This window comes from Neocloeon triangulifer, unplaced genomic scaffold (assembly GCF_031216515.1).
Source record: "Neocloeon triangulifer isolate White Clay Creek 2 clone unplaced genomic scaffold, ASM3121651v1 ptg000012l, whole genome shotgun sequence".
In the NCBI taxonomy this organism is placed as follows: domain Eukaryota; kingdom Metazoa; phylum Arthropoda; class Insecta; order Ephemeroptera; family Baetidae; genus Neocloeon; species Neocloeon triangulifer.
The window spans coordinates 337311-354884 of record NW_026775554.1 but is presented as its reverse complement, the minus strand read 5'-3'; the positions used below and the strand labels follow the sequence as shown (position 1 = coordinate 354884).

The following is a 17574-nucleotide window of genomic DNA, read 5'->3' as shown; positions in this document are numbered from 1 at the left end:
TTAGTTTACTTAACGGTCTATTAAATAGAATTGAAATTGATGTCAAAATAATTTTTTTAGATTTTTCAATCGTTTACATTATTTATGATTTAAATTAATGAAATTAAATCAATATATAGTCTTAATTTAATTAAAATTATTGGTCTCACTTCCTATCGAGGATTTGTAGAGCGTAACTTTTCATTGGAAGGCATTTATAGTTATTATAATTAACGATTATTTTCTAATAATTTCAAAAATTTTTATTGTATCAATTTTTATAGTTTTTAGCGGTTTTTAGTCTATCATTAATCGAAAAGAAATCTGGATTTGAATTCACAACTTTGTTCCCACGACTCAAACCTTAATAAAGGTTAATTTTGGATTGGGGAAGAGTTTGTTTCACAACGCCCAAATTCCGTGCTAAAGTCTTCAGGTTCTCCAAGGAAATATCTTTAAAAATCAATCTTACTTAATCTACTCTATTGTCAAAGATCTGGAATATGTAAATGTGACAAAATATCTCACTCGTAAGATAGATCAGACTTGAAACTTCCTGATCAAAGTTGATTTTTGCCACAAATTATTTTTCAAGTGGTTAATTTAGCAAATTAAGAAAATCAGGACCAATTTCTCAATAGTTATTTTCAAAACTAAAAACAAGCGCTTAATAAATTATTGTAAAATTTGGGAAATTTGAACCAAAAACTGAAGTTGTTTTTTTTTGCAGGGCTGCTCAACAATGAGAATTTTTAATTGTAATTATTTGAAACGCACAGACGAATAAACCAAACCAAACAGCGGAGTGGGGAGCGGGCGTTCGTTTCTGGATGGAAAACACTGGCCTTGTTCTATGTTGTTGTTGTGTTTGTATTTTTTGGCTTTGGTGGTGACCATTCAGCCAGATCTAATTTTTGACAGGTCTAGTTTTTAGTATCGTGCTGCAGGGAAGATTTTCTTGTACAGCTCATGCAGTTCTATGTAGATTTGCTTATTTTGGGTTGAGAGGATGTTTGGGAGATTAAAGGGAGGCCGGAAGTTGTTTTCTCTAAGAGTTCGGTTAAGCTTAGTACGTGCACTCCAGTATCGTGGACAGGTAAAGATCAAGTGTACAAGGATTTTGTGAGCAAAAGCATGCAGGAGGGTTCTATGTTGCACGTTTTGTTGGCGCTCTTTTGATTTGAAAAAGGGGGCGCGGCTCAGAACTCGCCCACGTGATCACCACTACGCCCACTTCACCCTAATGAAGACAACAACAGTAAAAGTGATGAAAACCTGCGAGGGTTTTTTGGATTTTTGAGATGAAACTGGACCTGGAATAAGTGTCACGAAGGACAAGGGCAAAAGGACGGAAAGTCCTGAATCTTTCAGGCAAATTCTGAATTTTTTTATGGTACATACTCGTTGGTTATGTAATAATTTTTACTAATTCTTTTTGAAATTTTCAGTGATATTAAAAATTAAAACGCGATGTTGAACTTTATGAAAATGGTGTTGAGGCCGGGTTGCAGGGCAGCATCACGGTCGCTCACGAGAACTGCATTTTACCACCAAAGTTGGTCAAAATCGCCACAAATTATCATATCTCCAGCCAGGTTTGATTTTTTTATCTTTCCAAGTGAAATAACCGACTTTTCTTCCCACTAGGAGATTCTTGCGGACTGAAGTTGTGGAGAACTTTGCCGAGGAGGAGCAGCGAATCTCAAAGTTTGAGGTTTTCCGCGCCCGAGCCCTTCACAAGGGCAGGGTGGGCGAAAGGGAGGTGGAGGCCCTGCTCGCAGAGGCCGACGCCCAACTGGCCTTTCTGCTCAACTGCTGCGCGGACAGTTTGCCGCACCTGCCAGGGCCAACGAGGCTCCACCTGGCCTCGCAAATCTGGACCCGCTTTGCTGAAAAAGAAGGTTAGGAAAATTTAAACAAATCCGATCTGAAGGAAATTTTTTGAACTTTTTCAGGGTACAAAGTTACGAAACTGGACGTCTTGGCGCTGCTGAACGTCTTCAGTTCGGCAGGACAGAGCGTCGACCTGTCGGAGTTGCTTCCTCCGACCGAGGCGTCCAGGTTCCTGCGGGACAGGGACGTCCTGCTGCAGCTGCTCGATTGCCACTCGGAAGGTGCGAATCCGACCAAGTGCGAAGAGACCATCGATCTGCTCAAGTCCCTCGGAAAAACCTCCGGAGATGCAGAATTCGCCGCCCTCATTTTGGCCCACGGAAAATCACAGTTGTTTTTAAACTTTTTTTATGTCAAAACTTGTTAATCAATCAAAATTTCAGCAACTTTGAAAGAGTCGAGTCTGTCCTGAAGGCGATGGAGGAGTTGGAGGTGCCGCCGGGCCCTTTGTCCCTCTTCGCCCTGCTCAGAGCGCAAATCCTGAATTCACAACCGGTCGAGCGAACCCTGAAAAGCATGCAGGGCCAAAGTCTCCCTTCCTCGGAGGAGCACATGGCCAAGGTCATCCTCAGCCTGGCCGAGGCCAACAACACCAAGCTCGTCGGACCGGTTTGTCCTTAGATTTTGCACATAATGTTATTAATTTTGATTTGAAACAGATTCTTCGCGTGTTTCCGGTGAACGGACTGAGCCACTGCATCAGAAACATGGTGATCCGGTTGATCCACCAAGACCGACACTTCTTCGCCTGCAACATTTACCACCTGCTGCTGACCAACTGCAACCCTGAAGTCCTCAACAGCATCCTCGCCTTCTTCCCCACCGAACTAGTCAAATCAAACAAGGTACAAAAAAAAAAGAAACAGGCTAATGAAATTAAATTTAAGGTTTTATTTCAACTCGGATTTGCTTTTATTAAATTTTTTCAAAAAATAAATTGATAAGATGTTTAATTTTTTTTTTAATTTGTTGAATCTTCTTAGTATTTGAAATCAGCAGGTGTTCTGAATTTAAAAATTTACCATTTCTGAATTTTATTGAGGTTTTAATCATATTTTGATCTGCAATCGGACTTGAGTTTAATTTGATTTCAGTCTTTGCTTTTGAAACAACTTCTTTTGACTTGAAATTTTTAATCGATTGCAGTCCGCCGTGGACATCCTGGAGATCTGCATTTCTCTGCAGTCCAACTTTCCGAACCACAACTCGTTCCTGCTGTACGCGTTGGAGGAGAGTCTGAAGGACAAGAGCAAGGGCGGCCTGTCCGGGGAGTTGCTGAGCCACGCCTCCCCCCTGCGCAACCACTTCTTCTGGCCGCTCATCGTCCACTGCGGCTCCCCCGAGGAGATGGTGCGCGTCCTCAACCACATGCAGAGCCTCGGCTTGCGACCCGACTTCGACACCCTCGCCTTCTACGTCTTCCCCGGCATGCTCAGGTGGGACGCGCCCATGGCCGTGCTCAAGCTGCTGCAGGCCGAGTGCGGCTTGTCCGTGGCCACGCAGCTCGGCCCCATGCTCAACGCCCTCCTCATCGACAAACACCTCCAGGAGGCCCTCGACTTGTGTAAAAAAATTTACTCTAAACATCTCTACCATTCTAATTAAAAAATTTCTCTAAATATGAAAATTAAAAAAAAAAAAAAAAAAAAAAAAAAAAAAAAAAATACAAGAAAACTGAATTTCTATAAAAATTGGTCTAAAGTCTATATTTTTTTTTTTTATTAATTAAAAACTTCTCTAAATATAATATATTTAAAGAAGGAATTCATTAAAAACTGCAATAATTAATTAATAATTGTTGTAAATTCAAAATTGTTCTTTTTGTACTAACAATAAGAAATTTTATAATATGAATGGAAAAAAATATGGTTTTCTGCTAAACAAAATTAATTAAAGTTGAGTAATTAATTTTCAATAGTTTTGAATTTCTAAAAATAATTCTTTTTAAGTTCAACTATACTTTTTTCCAAATAAATTGATCAATTTCCATTACATTTTGAATTTCTGTTCCATTTTGAAAAGAATTAAAATAGTTTTAATTACAATATTTTTTATTCATTCAATGATTTTTGCAGGCAAAATGATTAACCAGCGCACCTTGGACCTGCGGAAACTGACCAAGTCTCTGTCGAGCGCCGTGCTCAAGAAGAAGAGCTTCGGGGTGGCGGCGCACCTGGTCGCCCTGCTTGCCGAGTCCAGGCACAAGTTTGCCGAGGTCGACTTTGTGGGTCTCTTCCTGATCGAGTACTGCAGCAGGTGCTCCCCTGCCGACCTCAAGGAACTCCTCAGTGTGAGCTTTTTTCCCAATAATTTTTTTGCATATCTGTTATTTAATTTGAGTTAAAGTTTCAAATTATTTGCTTTTAAAATCTCTTTTTTCTGAATTTATTACTTTTAACTCATATTAAATGAAAGCTTGGAAATTGACCCAAATTTTGGGAGGTTTTAAAACATATTTTTCCCGTCTAATTTCTGATTTTTCCTCAGCACATGGCCAAGTTCAAAGTGCGCATGTCGATGGCCAGCTACGAAGGCCTGTTGACCAAAGCGGCCGTCAAGCAGATCGGCATCCAGTACCTTGACCTGCTGACCAACAGCACCTACAGCGGCCTCAACACCTTCCAGCCCATCGCCCATCCGGTAACATTTCCATTTATTTTCTCTTAGGAATCAATCCTCATTGGCTGAATGATAATTCAAATCATTTTGAGATTTGGCATTTCGGCTTTGGCAATTTCAATTTCTAGTCCATCTTGTAGAACCAAAAGCATTTTGCTAGCCTGAAAAAATTTCATGTGAAACTAAAATTTCCCAAGATTGTAGGTAAATAAAAAAGTACCTTTCAAAGAAATCTTGTTAAAAATTTGATATTTTTTCCAAATTTTCATTTCATTGCTATTAAAATTTGCGAGTTTGAGTAAATTTTATTGAACTGGAATTGCGATTGCAGAGAGACATGGACGTGGAGGAGTTGGAAGCTCACTTGGTCGAGCTCAAGAGCAAGTCGATGAACACGAGGGGCGTCCTGAGGAGACTTTTGCAGGCGCACTGCAGACTTAAGAACGTCGACCGAGCCCTGCAGATCAAAAAGGTACAACTTTCAATCTTCATCAAAACATTAATTTCGATAAATTTCGCAGGAAATGGATTCGCTGAGGTTTGAACTGAGTCCGGGAATTCTGTCTTCGCTGCTCAGTTTGTACACGGAAATGGAAGACGTGGCGAGTGCGACGGAAATTCTGCACCAGATCCAGGAATATCCGAGATTCGCCCTCGACTGGTTCAAAATCGTGGATTTTTGCAGGTTGAAGGTCAGGACGGGAGCTGATTTTGGTGAGTTTCGATCTTATTTGTGCGAGTTTGAAAATTTTCCCGATTGATCGAAATGCAGATGAGGTGAGCGAGTTGCTGGAGCAGCACATTTTCCAAGTCAGAAGGAGCAAACGCTTCAGCATCGACGCGCACAACTGCATCAAATTATTAGACGAAGTGAAGAAAAGTTACGGTGACCAAAAGAGAGACTTGCTTTTGAACAAGTTCAGTGAAAACGAAATCATTTAGTCGAATAGTTTTAATAAAATCCAATCAAACCCAAACTTTATCAATTCCATTTGCTTTTTTTTTTTTTTTTTTTTTGCTTATGGCACCCGTGAGCTTATTAGGCTATTGGGTCGGTCTCTTGCCGAAGTCGAGCACCCTTAGCACATTTGTGCTTCCCAACCAACCTGACCCTTGTTCGGGGGCTTTCTAGCAGATTTGGTGGTGCTCGCATGGGCCCCCCACCCCCCTTGAGACCTTGCCCCTTGCCCTGGCGTTGCCACGAAGGACTTGTAATGAAACGCAGGCATTCGCCACACAAGCTGAGTTCTTCCAGCTTGTGGCTCGGAGGAAACGTGGCAAACCTCCGAGTGCGAGTCGGTACAGCTTGCGCCATACCTCCCAAATTCCCGACGTGTCAGCCGAAATGTTATCAATGATTCGCATACCAGAGGCTATTTGTTTCCACAAACAGCCCCAGGCTGAGCATTGATCCCATGACGGCCAAGGAACCCACTGATTAGAATGCAAGCATTCTAACCACTGGGCCACCGGGCTTGGTTAAAAAATTCCATTTGCTGCAAACCTGTAAAAATTTCTTACTAAATTTCCTTTTTGTTTCTCGACAAAATTAAAATTGGCTAAAATCAAATTCTGCTTGAAACTCTCCAGTGGTTTTTCTTATTTTTACAAAATATAAATTTAACGAAAAGTTAAATATTTTCCGTCTTTTTTAATTTTGAAAAGTAACTTCAAGTGTCTTTATATTAATTAATGATGAAAAGAACTATGGAATGGTTTTGCAGGCTCGTGAGGTCAGTTGGAAATTATCACAATGAAAACTTGAGCAATTAACTTCAATTGTTTGGTTGTGAACAAAAAACGGCCTGAGCTTGGCCTTCGTCATTGCTTTGGAGAGACGAAGGCAATGCTTGCAGAACCCTTTCTTGTCTTTACATCCGCAGAGGGCTTCAACTTTCTCTTGGGGAGATCTCTTGTTATACCCGTGAGTAATTTTTAGCTATTTAAAAAAATTTAAAATGAGATTAAATTAACTTAAAGTAGAGCAATTTTTTACTTGCGACGAAAGATTTTTACAAACATTCGGCGAAATTCGAAGTAAATTAATGCTTTATTTTCCCTACAAGTAGAAAAATTTTATTAAATTTATCTCAAAATACTTAAGATGAGGTTATCTGTGGGGATGTAATTATTGTACAAGAATAAATTCATTGCAAATTAAAAAATTAACATTCTGGGTGCTCAAAACGCGCAGTTTCTGATTTACTCACTTGAATGGCGCACAAAAGGTGCATGAAATTTCTAGAAATATTCAAAGAAAGAAAAAAATTCTTTTTTGTGTGAAAATTTATGCAAACTTTTTACACAAAATATACATTTTAGGCACTATAAATTTGTCTTTAATTATACTTATTAGAAACAATTAGATTGATTTATTTCTCCATTCGCACCGTTTACTTTTTTTTTAAATGTGGTAAAAAAATCGCCTTCTCATTTCAATACAGAATTTAAAAGTGTTTAGCTTTAATAGTCAACTGGAAAGTTGGAAATCATTAAAAATATTTTGTGACGTTATTTAGAATATTTTTGCAACATTGCAATCGATGTTTTAATTGAAATTGATTATTGTCATGAAAATTTCCAGATATTAATCTTTTTACAATAATAAATATCGCTTTTCACATTTATATTTGTATAGAAACGTGTCAAAAGTGTTAATGAGGTTGAGGAGGAGAAATTATATTTGATTGCGTGCCGAGATAAGATCGAAGGGTGCGCGCGGGGGTGGCCGAGTTGTGGCGAGCGGGGTTGGCGAGGTCAAGTGATTAGTTTGACGCCGACCACCGGTCTTCAGAGTCGCTCCCGCCGCGCGTGAGTACAAATCAAGTTAATTTTTTTGCATACGCACCAAGGGGAGGAGGAGGAAGCGCAATAACAAGTCGTGCGTGTAATTGCGATTTATCTGCATCGGAGGAAGCAATTAAAAAAAAATTATATGGGCTGGGTCTTTAAAATTGCGTCACCAAGATTAATTGCAAAGACAATCTCCTCCCAATTTGATTATTGCTTTTCAAATTTTGCAAGAAAATATTTCTGAGAATAAAAAAGAGAAGTTTGTGCATGTTTTTGAATCATCAAAGCACACGAATGCGTTTTAAAATTGATGTTCTCACGAGTGCAATAATTCAAGTGCTGCACGCTTTCCTGCAGCAAATTGCACATCAGTATGCATTTGTGTCAAACAAAATCTCTCAATCTGATTCTAAAGATAATAATTCAAGATATTTTTTGAAATTGGAAGTTAAAATAAATGTATAATAATTATTAATATTTAAAATGTGAATTGTCTCCTTATTTTTAAATTAATGTATATATTTTTAATATAATAATTTGACGATTTGAATTAATTCTTGTCAATTTTCTTTTCAATTTAAAAAAGATGTATTTTTTGGTTTAAATTCAATTCCAACCGAATTTTACTTTTACTAAACCGGCTTTTTAGTAATCGTCGTTCCTAAAACAAACATGGCGAAAATTTGAATTTGTGTTTTTTGTGTGCGGCGGAACGAAAGGGATGAGAATTAATTCGGTCTGAGAATAACCCGCGTACATAAAATAATCCATACACAAGGTATAATAAAAGCTGCACACCTTGGCCTTGGAATTGGAAATGCAAAGTGGGCCGAGAGCGATCGTATCGCGCCAGACAAAGTAATAATAGTTTCTCATGCCAAAAGAAGCACACGCGAGCCACCTTCTCTTCTTCGGACAAAATTCCCTAATTAATTGTACGCGCAGCCAAAGGTCGCGTTTGTCCGCCGACTGAGATCAATTTACCTAGAAAATTATATTTCAAGAAAACAAATTATTCCTAGTAAATGAATATTTTTAGGTTTAAAGTCAAACATGGGTCCTGGAAGGCTCAAAATCACCTGAGGTGTTTGAATTTTGCCAATTCATAGACATTTCCTCACAACCTTGTTAATTTAAGTTGCTTGAACTGAAATTCGTATATTTACAATTTTATTCCGCGCACATTTAATTATTCACTGTTTTGAATTTCTTATCTCCCAGTTGCAGGTCACCAAATTTTTTTATTCTGGCTCTACCACCCGGTCTCATTCTAAAATCTTAGAAAAAAGGTTTCGTTCAAACGTTGATTCTCATAGACCGCGGGAAAAATTTCCGCTGTCTCTTTATATATTTTTGAAAAAAAGGTTTCGTTCAAACGTTGATTCTCAAAGACCGCGGGAAAAATTTCCGCGGTCTCTTTCTAATTTTTGAAAAAGTTGATAAATCCAAATGATTATTTTTACTATCCGCGGAAATTTTTCGTTGCGTTCTTTACATTTAATTTTAAACTTAGAATTATTCCCAGAGTTGTTTGATTAATTTTACTTTACCTTTTACTGTAGATCAAATTCGGATCAACTGACAATGAGAGGAAGTGTCTATAAATTGCCACGATTCATCCTGTATAAGGGCAACACCTCAGGTGATTTTGTGCGTTCTAGGCCCATGATCGATTTGTACCCAAATGTTAACTTAAAACACGAACCCTCAATTTTTATTAATTCTGTTGTCGCTTCTGATTTAGAAGCAAATGTTTAATACAAAATATGTGCAACCTTAAATTATCCAATAGTTTTGTGAAGAGCATTTGTCTCAAAAATGTTTTCCAACAAATCTAGAGCTAAAAAGATCAATAAAAATGACAAAATTATATTGGTGTTCAATCAAAACAATTGACATTTTTTGCCCCAAAAATTGTCTTATTCAAGAGAGCTTGATTAGGATTTAATACAGCTAATTCAATCCATCGATTGGCGTTGGTCTCATGTTTATCTAAGAACTGGAAAATTATTACAAAGATAAATAATCAAAATTACGCACCTTTCAATTGTTTTACTTTTTGGCCTAGAAATGGAAGCGGCAGGTGAAAACTTGGAAAATTCCAGAAAATGTGTCTCGATGTGAGCTATTCAGACTAGCATGTATTTTTCTGGGTTACATAAAGCATTTAATTCTTCATTATTTTCTCACATTAGGGCGGTGTCCGTCATTATAATTTGATCGCTCAATCGATTATCGCGATGATGTTATTGTTTGCCAGACATTTTTTTTTTTATTTATCTGTTGGCCCGAAAATGGAGATTGATCGCTCCAATTGTAGATTGTGATCTTGACAAAGTGAAACTTTTTAATTGAAAGGCACAAAAAAGTTAAATTTATAAGAGTGAATTAATTGGAGGCCGCGCCGGTTGCGGACATCAATTTTCGCAGGCGCTCTGACGTGTGTGTTGGAAAAAGTGAGTGGCTGTGGCGCGATAACAAATTTGGATCAAGGGCCGACGTGCATGAGCTTTCTTGCAGCCCCAATCTGATCCAAACTTTTTGATCAAACCTGCCACTTTTGGCCCAAACTCGTTTCCCATTCAAGGCTTTGCATCAATTTCTTGCAATTGCGAGAAAAAAAAACTCACGCCGAGATAAGGAATCGCGGATCAGATGCTCGGTTCGCTGCCAGGAAAAGGAAGTCAAATTTGTTCTTATCATGCGATTTTCTATCACCGCGCGAGTGCTGCAATAAATTTCAAAAGAAAGCAAGAATAAATTTTAATTCTATAAATTTGAATGCAAACAGTTCCATCAAAAATTGTATAGATTGTAAGCAAATTTTAATTCAATTTAATTTTTTCTAGTAATTTTTCCCTCATATTTATTTTGATGAAGTTTATATTAAGTTCATTTACAGTTTAATTTTTAAATAAAATTAGAAATCAAGATCATAAGAAAAATTATTTTTTATCAACGCGAGGGCTGCGCTGCAATAAATTTAAAAGAAAACAAACTTTAACTCCAAAATTTGAATATAAAGAGTTGATCGGAGGGAAATTTTATAGATCTTATTTTGACTTCATATTTTGTGATGAAATTAATATTAATTACAGTTGAATTTTCGATAAACATTTAAAAAAAGTATTTCCTTCCGTTGACTTTAAGGCGGTGAGATGCGGTTGAGAAGGTCTGAATATGGGGGAGGGCGTGATGCGACACGCCTAATCAGCCGACGAGACTAATTGCAAGAAAGAGACTCTGGTCGCAGCACCCACGCACGCACGCACGCCGCTGATTACTTTTTGGCGACGCACGCAAGGTCAGTGGGAGAAAAATCGCTTCTTCAAAAACCGGGTCAAATCAATCGACCGCGCGCGCTTTATTCCTCGTCTCTGCGCTTATCGCGCTCTCTGCGCGATTTGAATGCAAATTCCTTTTGTTTTGTTTGTTTGGTTCTCGCGGGGCGGAAATAGGCCAATTTTAAACGTAAGAAGAGAGAGAAGGTTCTCGTTTTTCGTGCTTCTAAATGCCTCGGACTTTGCACTTAATTGCTCTCGACGGAACATATCCTGGGCGCGCACAAACACATATTTCATTTGAACAATTTTTTATTTTTTTTTTTTATTTTTAGAAATAAAAAACGAGTACATTTAGTTAAGGTAATGAAGAAGCTCTTTGCTTTTATTTTTCATATCTGACGAATTTTGTATAGAGAGGTGAGTGAAAACTGCAGATCTTTTTAATCTAGATTGATTATTTTTTTATTAGGTTAAATAAATTTCAAAATTTATACAACTTTTTTTCTATGAGAGAAAAAACTTATTAGAAACATTTATAAATTGATTTTGCCATGTCCAATAAATTTTGAACATTTACCAAACGTGTACGTCTAAAGTCACTTTCAGCTAAATTTTTACTCTGTCAAATTAATATTTATTCAACTAGATTAATTTGAATTAAAGCAAAAAATGTATATAAATATCTATAAAAAAAATAAAAACTCGGTTTTCTAGTTTTTTGAAAAAAAAAATGGAAAATATTTGCCTTGTGATAAAAATGAAGCTGATGACTGATGACTTTCTATTTAATTTTTCCTTATTTTTAATTATAATTATCAAAATGCATTAAGTTTAATTGTAAGATGTTAATGTTTTTTTTATTTCAGAACTATTATCCCAAACTGGAGTGCTTAGTATTATTTGCAGCAAGTTGGAATGTCTCGGTCGCCCTCTGTGTCCCGGCGCCACTTTCTGGGCCTGAGCGCCCTTTCGCCGTGGGACCGTTCCAGCTCGGACGGAAACCTGCACCGGCGGCGTCCGTCGCGGCGTCCGGTGCAGGACAGTTGCGACCAGTTCCGCGGGCAGATCGAGGCCGAGGGCCGGCTCGACTTTCGCTCCGAGTACCGCGAGTCGTTCCGACCGCCGCCGGACGACGCATGCGTCGCCTGCAGCCGCCGCTTGGCGCCAACCTCGGCTGCTCGGGCCAGTCGCTCGCCCGCCTCACGACCGTCCAGCTCGCGGGACGACCTCTTCGAGTGCTCCTGGGACGAACCGGCCGAGTCCGAGTCGCACGCCAGCTTCTGTCCGCACCGAGACGCGCCCCCGCGACCACCCCTGTGCAGACTGGCGACCACCCTGCGCTTGCACGGCGACCACCTCGAGTTTGCAGACATGCAGCAGCAGCAGCAGCAGCAGGACTTCCGGCGGCAGCGGCCCGGCGTCCAGCGGCCCACCAGCCTCGAGCTGCGTCCCGCGTCGTCCTCCGTGCACGCCAACTTCGCGACGCCCTCGTTCGACCCGGACGTCGGCAGGGCCGAGTACCGCGACGCCTTCCAGGACTTCCCGCGGTGCCGGCCGCGCGTCCCGCGGCCGCCGGCCTCGCTGTCCCCCGAAGGCCCGTGGTTCGGCGAGGCGGCCGAGTACAAGGCGCAGTTTGTCGACTTCCCGCGCCACCGGCCCGAGGCCAGGGTGCGCGTGGCCTCGCTGCGGTGCGGCGGCCAGGTGGCCGCCGACGCCTCCGCCAAGATGATGACCTCCAAGAAGCAGTCGCCGTCCAAGCCGCCGCCGGGCCTCGAGCTGGACAAGTCGCCCCTCGACGCCAGCCCCGAGTACCGCGAGCTGTACCGCGACTTCCCGCGGAGCCGGCCGCGCGTCCTGCGGCCGCCGGCCGCCCTGCGGCCCGAGGGCGACTTCTGCGACCTCATGGAGTACAAGGAGAACTTCAAGGACTCGCCGAGGGCGCGGCCCAGGCTCGTCCGGCCCGAGGCCACCCTCAAGCCCGAGGGCGAGTTCGCGGCCGAGGCCCCCGAGTACCGCCGCAACTTCACCGACTTCCCCCGCAAGCGCCCTGAGCCCCGCAAGGCGGCCCCCTCGGGGCTGCAGGCCGTCGGCGAGGGACCGGCCGCCGCCCCCGAGTACAGGGAGGCCTTCAAGGACTTCCCCCGGCAGCGGCCCAAGACGCCGCGGCCCGCCGACGCCCTCGCCAAGGGCGACGGGGGGCCCGCGGGGCCCCCCGAGTACGCGGCCGAGTTCGTGGCGCACCCGCGCAAGCGGCCCGACGCGGCCCCCAGGCCCGAGACGACGCTGCGGCCCCGCGGGCCCTGGCTGGGCCGCTTCCCCGAGTACAGGGCGGCGTTCGTCGACCTGCCCCGGCAGCGGCCCGTGACCCCGCGGCCCCTCAGCCTCCTCAACGCGGACACCCTCGGCGGGGGCTACGAAGGCCCCCCCAGGCCCAACTCCGCCGGGCCCACCACGCCCCACGCGCACCAAAGGTACTGGTGAAAATGAAAATGAAAAAAAACGACCCCGAATAAATAAATTAAATTAAAAATCAAAACTCCAGCACTCGCTTATTTGCATGAGAACGCACGTTTTTCACTTTTAATCGAACACTCGAGTCTCTACAAACCTCATCATTGTTGTAAAGACTTGATTTTTGTCCTTAATTTCAGCTTAATTTCACAACCTTATTTCTAGAAAAACTCACGTATATTGAGATTAACTAGTAATTCATGCCTAATTTTTTTCCAGAATTAATCTTTAAATAATTCTCAAATTAAGATAATCTAAATAATTGAACTTTGTCCTTATAAATAAATTAATCTGTTTGTTCCTGTCCTTACGAGCACACAACAATTATCTGTCAACTGACGTCTCACTAATTAGGTCTTTCAATTAAACTTAAAAGTGTATAAATAGTGACGTAGCGCCCTCCCCGCAGCCGCCGAATTAACTGCAAAAAATATTAAGGCGGACAGCACGAGAAGGTCTTCGCCGCAGTATGTAGGTTCGGAATACGCGAAACGAAGCCCCTTAATCGAATTACATTGCGCAATTGCAAAAAATGATACCATCAGACGTCGCCTGCTGCCTTCGAATCACGCGAGGAGAAATTTCGTGCAAATTTACCCCCTTGAAAAGAAATAAAGCCATTCAAAATTTAACCGTTGCATGACGACTCGTCAAATCAATCAGCGAAACAATAAATCATTCTCTTTTGTTTTGACAATTGTGACGAAATTTCGGGGAAATATTGAACAAATCTTGGTGGATTTGGTCGTGAAGGGGTTGCAATGGCGCACCCCTGGGCTGGTTTTACAATCTTCGTGACGGCGAAATATTAAATCGGAGCGCGGGAGACGTCGCGTCGTGTTCTCTCTTTCTGGCAAAAGAAAGAATCACGAGTGAAACTCGTTATTTTTGCCCCCAAATAAAATAAATAATAAAAACTCTGTCTTTTTCACGTGTATATATTTTTAGTTTGAAATAGAATTCGCGAAGGCACTGCAAGTTAATGTCACGCAATAAAATCATAACCGATATTTCTCACGATTGATCCGACTTTTGTGCATAAATTTTGTGCTTTTGTAGAAAATATAATCTGACGGATTTGTATATCAGATAAAAATAAAAATTTTGGTCAACACAAAGTTTCTCGAATTTGATTGAAAAAATTCTCTCCCTCTGCTTTGGTTCTTTTTTCTGGTCGATGTGCATATTATTTTATCTGGAACTTGTTTTGTTTGCCGAGTTTGTCGTCAGCACTTTTTTTCCACATTCTTTTTGCATCGCTTGAGAGGAGTGGTCGATTGTATGTGTGTGTGTGTGTGTGTGGGCGGTGCAGCACGTAATGATGACGGTGTCAATAATTATATGCAGATCAGCCTCCCCTGCACACAAGCGTGGCAGGAGCCGCAAGAAGAAAAGGGACGCCGCCCCGAAAAACGACGCGCCGGGCGGACCAGCGACGTCGCCGACTTCCGCTGAAATTATTCTCAAAGTACGAGACTCGATTCAACCTCGGAATTGCCTTCAATATTTTAATAAATCCACTTCTAAATTCAGATTTGCCTCATTTTCCTTTCTTTTCAATTTCAAAAATTGGTTTCAATTCAAATCAAAGATTAAAGATTTGATTAAGGTTTATTTTTCTTTCTTTCGTTCTTTTAAAAATCAATTTAAAGTAAGATTTGAAGTATCAAGTTCATTTTATTTTTTTATTATTAGTAATCGCAAAAAAAAATGAAAATAATTACTTTATTACATTATATTTTTGGCAAGAAATTGAATTTTCACAGCCTTTTTATGAAACATTTGAATTTTAATTTGAAATTGTGTTTTAATCATAAGATTTTTTTGTTGATTGCGGTGGTGTTTGCAGGATTTGCCTTCGGAGCTTCCGCCGCACATAAAAGCCGGCGAGCCGGAAAAAGTGGACCCCACACTTCCGCACGCGTACAAGTAAGTTTTCCTTTTGCAGGTTTCTTGCGAGACCGCGAAAGCGCCGCTTTAATCTTTGGCCTTGTCGTTCGTCGTTCAACTCGCGTGATCGCCGCGAATCAAGTTCACGATTTAAATGCCCCATCACGCCACCCAAATTATTATTCGCGTCGCTATTTATTAATACTTTGTTCTAAACTGTGAGCCTAATTGACGTTTTATTATATTTCTTTTTAAATAAATCATTATTTTAACAATTGAATTCAAATGAAAGTACTTAAAATACTTTCTGAAAATATTCCAATTAAATTTCAATGTGCCCTAATTTTAATTTTGTTAATAGAAGTAGATAGAAGAGGGATAAGCTGCTGATTATTGTTCAAACTCTTCAAGTTTGATTGGAATTTAATAAAACCGACTCGAATGTGATTGATGAAGAAAAATATCATTTTATAATTTAAAATTCAATTTTATCGTATGAAAGTTGTTTCTTTCAAACCTTTCAAACCAATAATAATTTTTAAACTGCTTGTTTGAAAAACTTAAAAATCAAAATCATTGTAAAATGACATCTTGCGTCTATTGGCTATCTTAGATTTTTTTGTCGGGTTGCTTATTTTCAATTAATTGTTTAATTTTGATCTTTTTGCCAAGGTCAATGACCTTGACCTTTGACCTAGAAACTTGGAGAAAACTAAGAAAATATTATAAAAGATACCTTCTTGCTTCCGACCAAGAAAATTAAAACAGCTTAATTCAAATTAATATTACAGCAATTTTTGTAAACCCTTATTTATCTCCATAGGCCATATTGCAATTTGGAAATATCAAAAAGAACCAAAATATGAATTATCCATTAGTTCAAAGTTCGCAAAAACTAGCAACATTTTCACCGATTTTCTTGAAAACTAGAAAAATGGGGAAAAACAAAATAAAAACACGTTTTTAACAATACAAAATTTAACCTTTCTCAAAAATCCCCAAATTTTCTGACTATTTCAATTTTTATCATGTGCAGGATAAAACTCTCTGCTTTAAAAATTGCGCTCTTGACCCAGATGATTGAATTGTGTTGTGTCTTCTTTGTTGCAGGACGCGTCGTTCGCCGGTGCGGATCGCGCCGTCCGCCGTGTCAGCGTTCAGGGTGCTCGACGTGAGTGGGGTGGCGCCGCCCGAGGGCGACGACGCCGACAAGGGCCGCGACCCCGGCGACGGCAAGTGGGGCTCCGGCTGGCTCGCGCGCCACTAATCTCACCCCCGCCCGCCCGACATCAACCCCCGAGACAATACGAAATTTGAAATTAATAAATATTATATAATATTTCGTCCATATTTATTCTGATGCACTGCGTTTCATTTCCTTTACAAAACTGCTTTCCAAATGTTCAAAATTAAATCCAATTCGCTCTATGAAATAATAATTTGATTTTGCTAAATAAAATCAACGACTGTGAATTATTATAATAAAAAAATATTTCTAAAATATTTTGTGCAACTTTTTAGCGTCGTTGAATGAAAATTTAATAAATCAGACACTGAGTTGATGAATACTTTTGAGCAATCGAATTATGCATAATTTTTATAAAACCTAACGATGAATCTTAGATATGAAGTCTATTGGATGAAATTGGCTTCTCGTTGCAGGGAATACTATTGGGTATGCAACCCGGTGAGCGTCCGCGTCGCGCAGGTTGCTCGAACTCACTGCTTTCTCGCTTGGCACCGAGAGGGCTCCTATGTGACTAAAATCAAAGCTGCAGTGCAACGTTATTAACGAATAGATAATTTTATTTGGTCAGAACTTGTTTCATTTAGTTTTCTTATGTATTTTTAGTTTTAAATAAATGGTTAATTATGTGTAAATCATATTTTTCCTGTAAATGAAGAGATCGGGCTTTTCCTCGTTGCAGAAAAATTGTTTTTTATTCAAAAAAACAAATGGCTTTTATGTATTTTTTTTTTTTTTTTTTTTTTTGCTCATGCAATAGGGTCGCAGACCGTGACCGAAACTGGTAGAGTCATTTGTTTTTTGAATAAAAAACAATTTTTCTGCAACAAGGAAAAGCCCGATCTCTTCATTTCCATGATCATTTCCTCGAGTGTCAACTTCTTCAAACGAATTCATATTTTTCAATATTCGATTTAATTTAATTTTCGTCAATTTCTTCTTCTTAAATAAGATGGATTCATTCTTCTCATTTTCCGCTGAGAGTGGCCCACATTAGCATTCTTTGGCTGTTGAGACTTTTTCGTTTCGCATAAAAACTGGAAATTTTCAGTTTTTCTCCCAGATCCATGTAACGGGTGAGCAGACCGTCCAGATTATTATTCCTGCAAAACCATTTTGGAAAACATGGTGGTCTGGCGGGACTTTACCGCCAGACCTAGTGGATACTTCAGACCTCTTTTTTAAAAAAAAACATGGGTGGTCTGGTGGGATTTTCCCGCCAGACCTAGTTGATACTTCTTCAGACCTCTTTTTTAAAAAAAAACATGGGTGGTCTGGTGGGATTTTCCCGCCAGACCTAGTTGATACTTCTTCAGACCTCTTTTTTAAAAAAAACATGGGTGGTCTGGCGGGATTTTC

General features: G+C 40.3%; 2 protein-coding genes across 5 annotated transcripts; both read left to right on the top strand.

Annotated features, from left to right (window-relative positions):
- The first annotated feature begins 1191 nt into the window (after positions 1–1191).
- Positions 1192–5503, top strand: LOC132196994 (leucine-rich PPR motif-containing protein, mitochondrial-like). Its single transcript, XM_059619994.1, has 12 exons — positions 1192–1372; positions 1428–1574; positions 1627–1880; positions 1935–2202; positions 2256–2481; positions 2532–2717; positions 3019–3436; positions 3948–4162; positions 4360–4512; positions 4823–4963; positions 5013–5205; positions 5264–5503. Exons 2-12 carry the CDS (start codon positions 1450–1452, stop codon positions 5431–5433), a joined length of 2349 nt encoding a protein of 782 aa, XP_059475977.1. The 5' UTR covers positions 1192–1372; positions 1428–1449; the 3' UTR covers positions 5434–5503.
- A 135-nt stretch (positions 5504–5638) lies between these two features.
- Positions 5639–16264, top strand: LOC132196995 (serine/arginine repetitive matrix protein 1-like). Of its 4 annotated transcripts, XM_059619997.1 has the most exons (6): positions 6993–8573; positions 8847–10588; positions 11435–13039; positions 14427–14547; positions 14929–15008; positions 16080–16264. In XM_059619997.1, exons 3-6 carry the CDS (start codon positions 11484–11486, stop codon positions 16234–16236), a joined length of 1914 nt encoding a protein of 637 aa, XP_059475980.1. In that variant the 5' UTR covers positions 6993–8573; positions 8847–10588; positions 11435–11483; the 3' UTR covers positions 16237–16264. The 4 variants fall into 4 exon arrangements, with proteins under 4 accessions (XP_059475982.1, XP_059475980.1, XP_059475979.1 ...); XM_059619999.1 differs by lacking the exons at positions 6993–8573; positions 8847–10588 and adding an exon at positions 5639–6415; XM_059619996.1 differs by having other exon boundaries at positions 6993–10588.
- The last annotated feature ends 1310 nt before the right edge of the window (positions 16265–17574 follow it).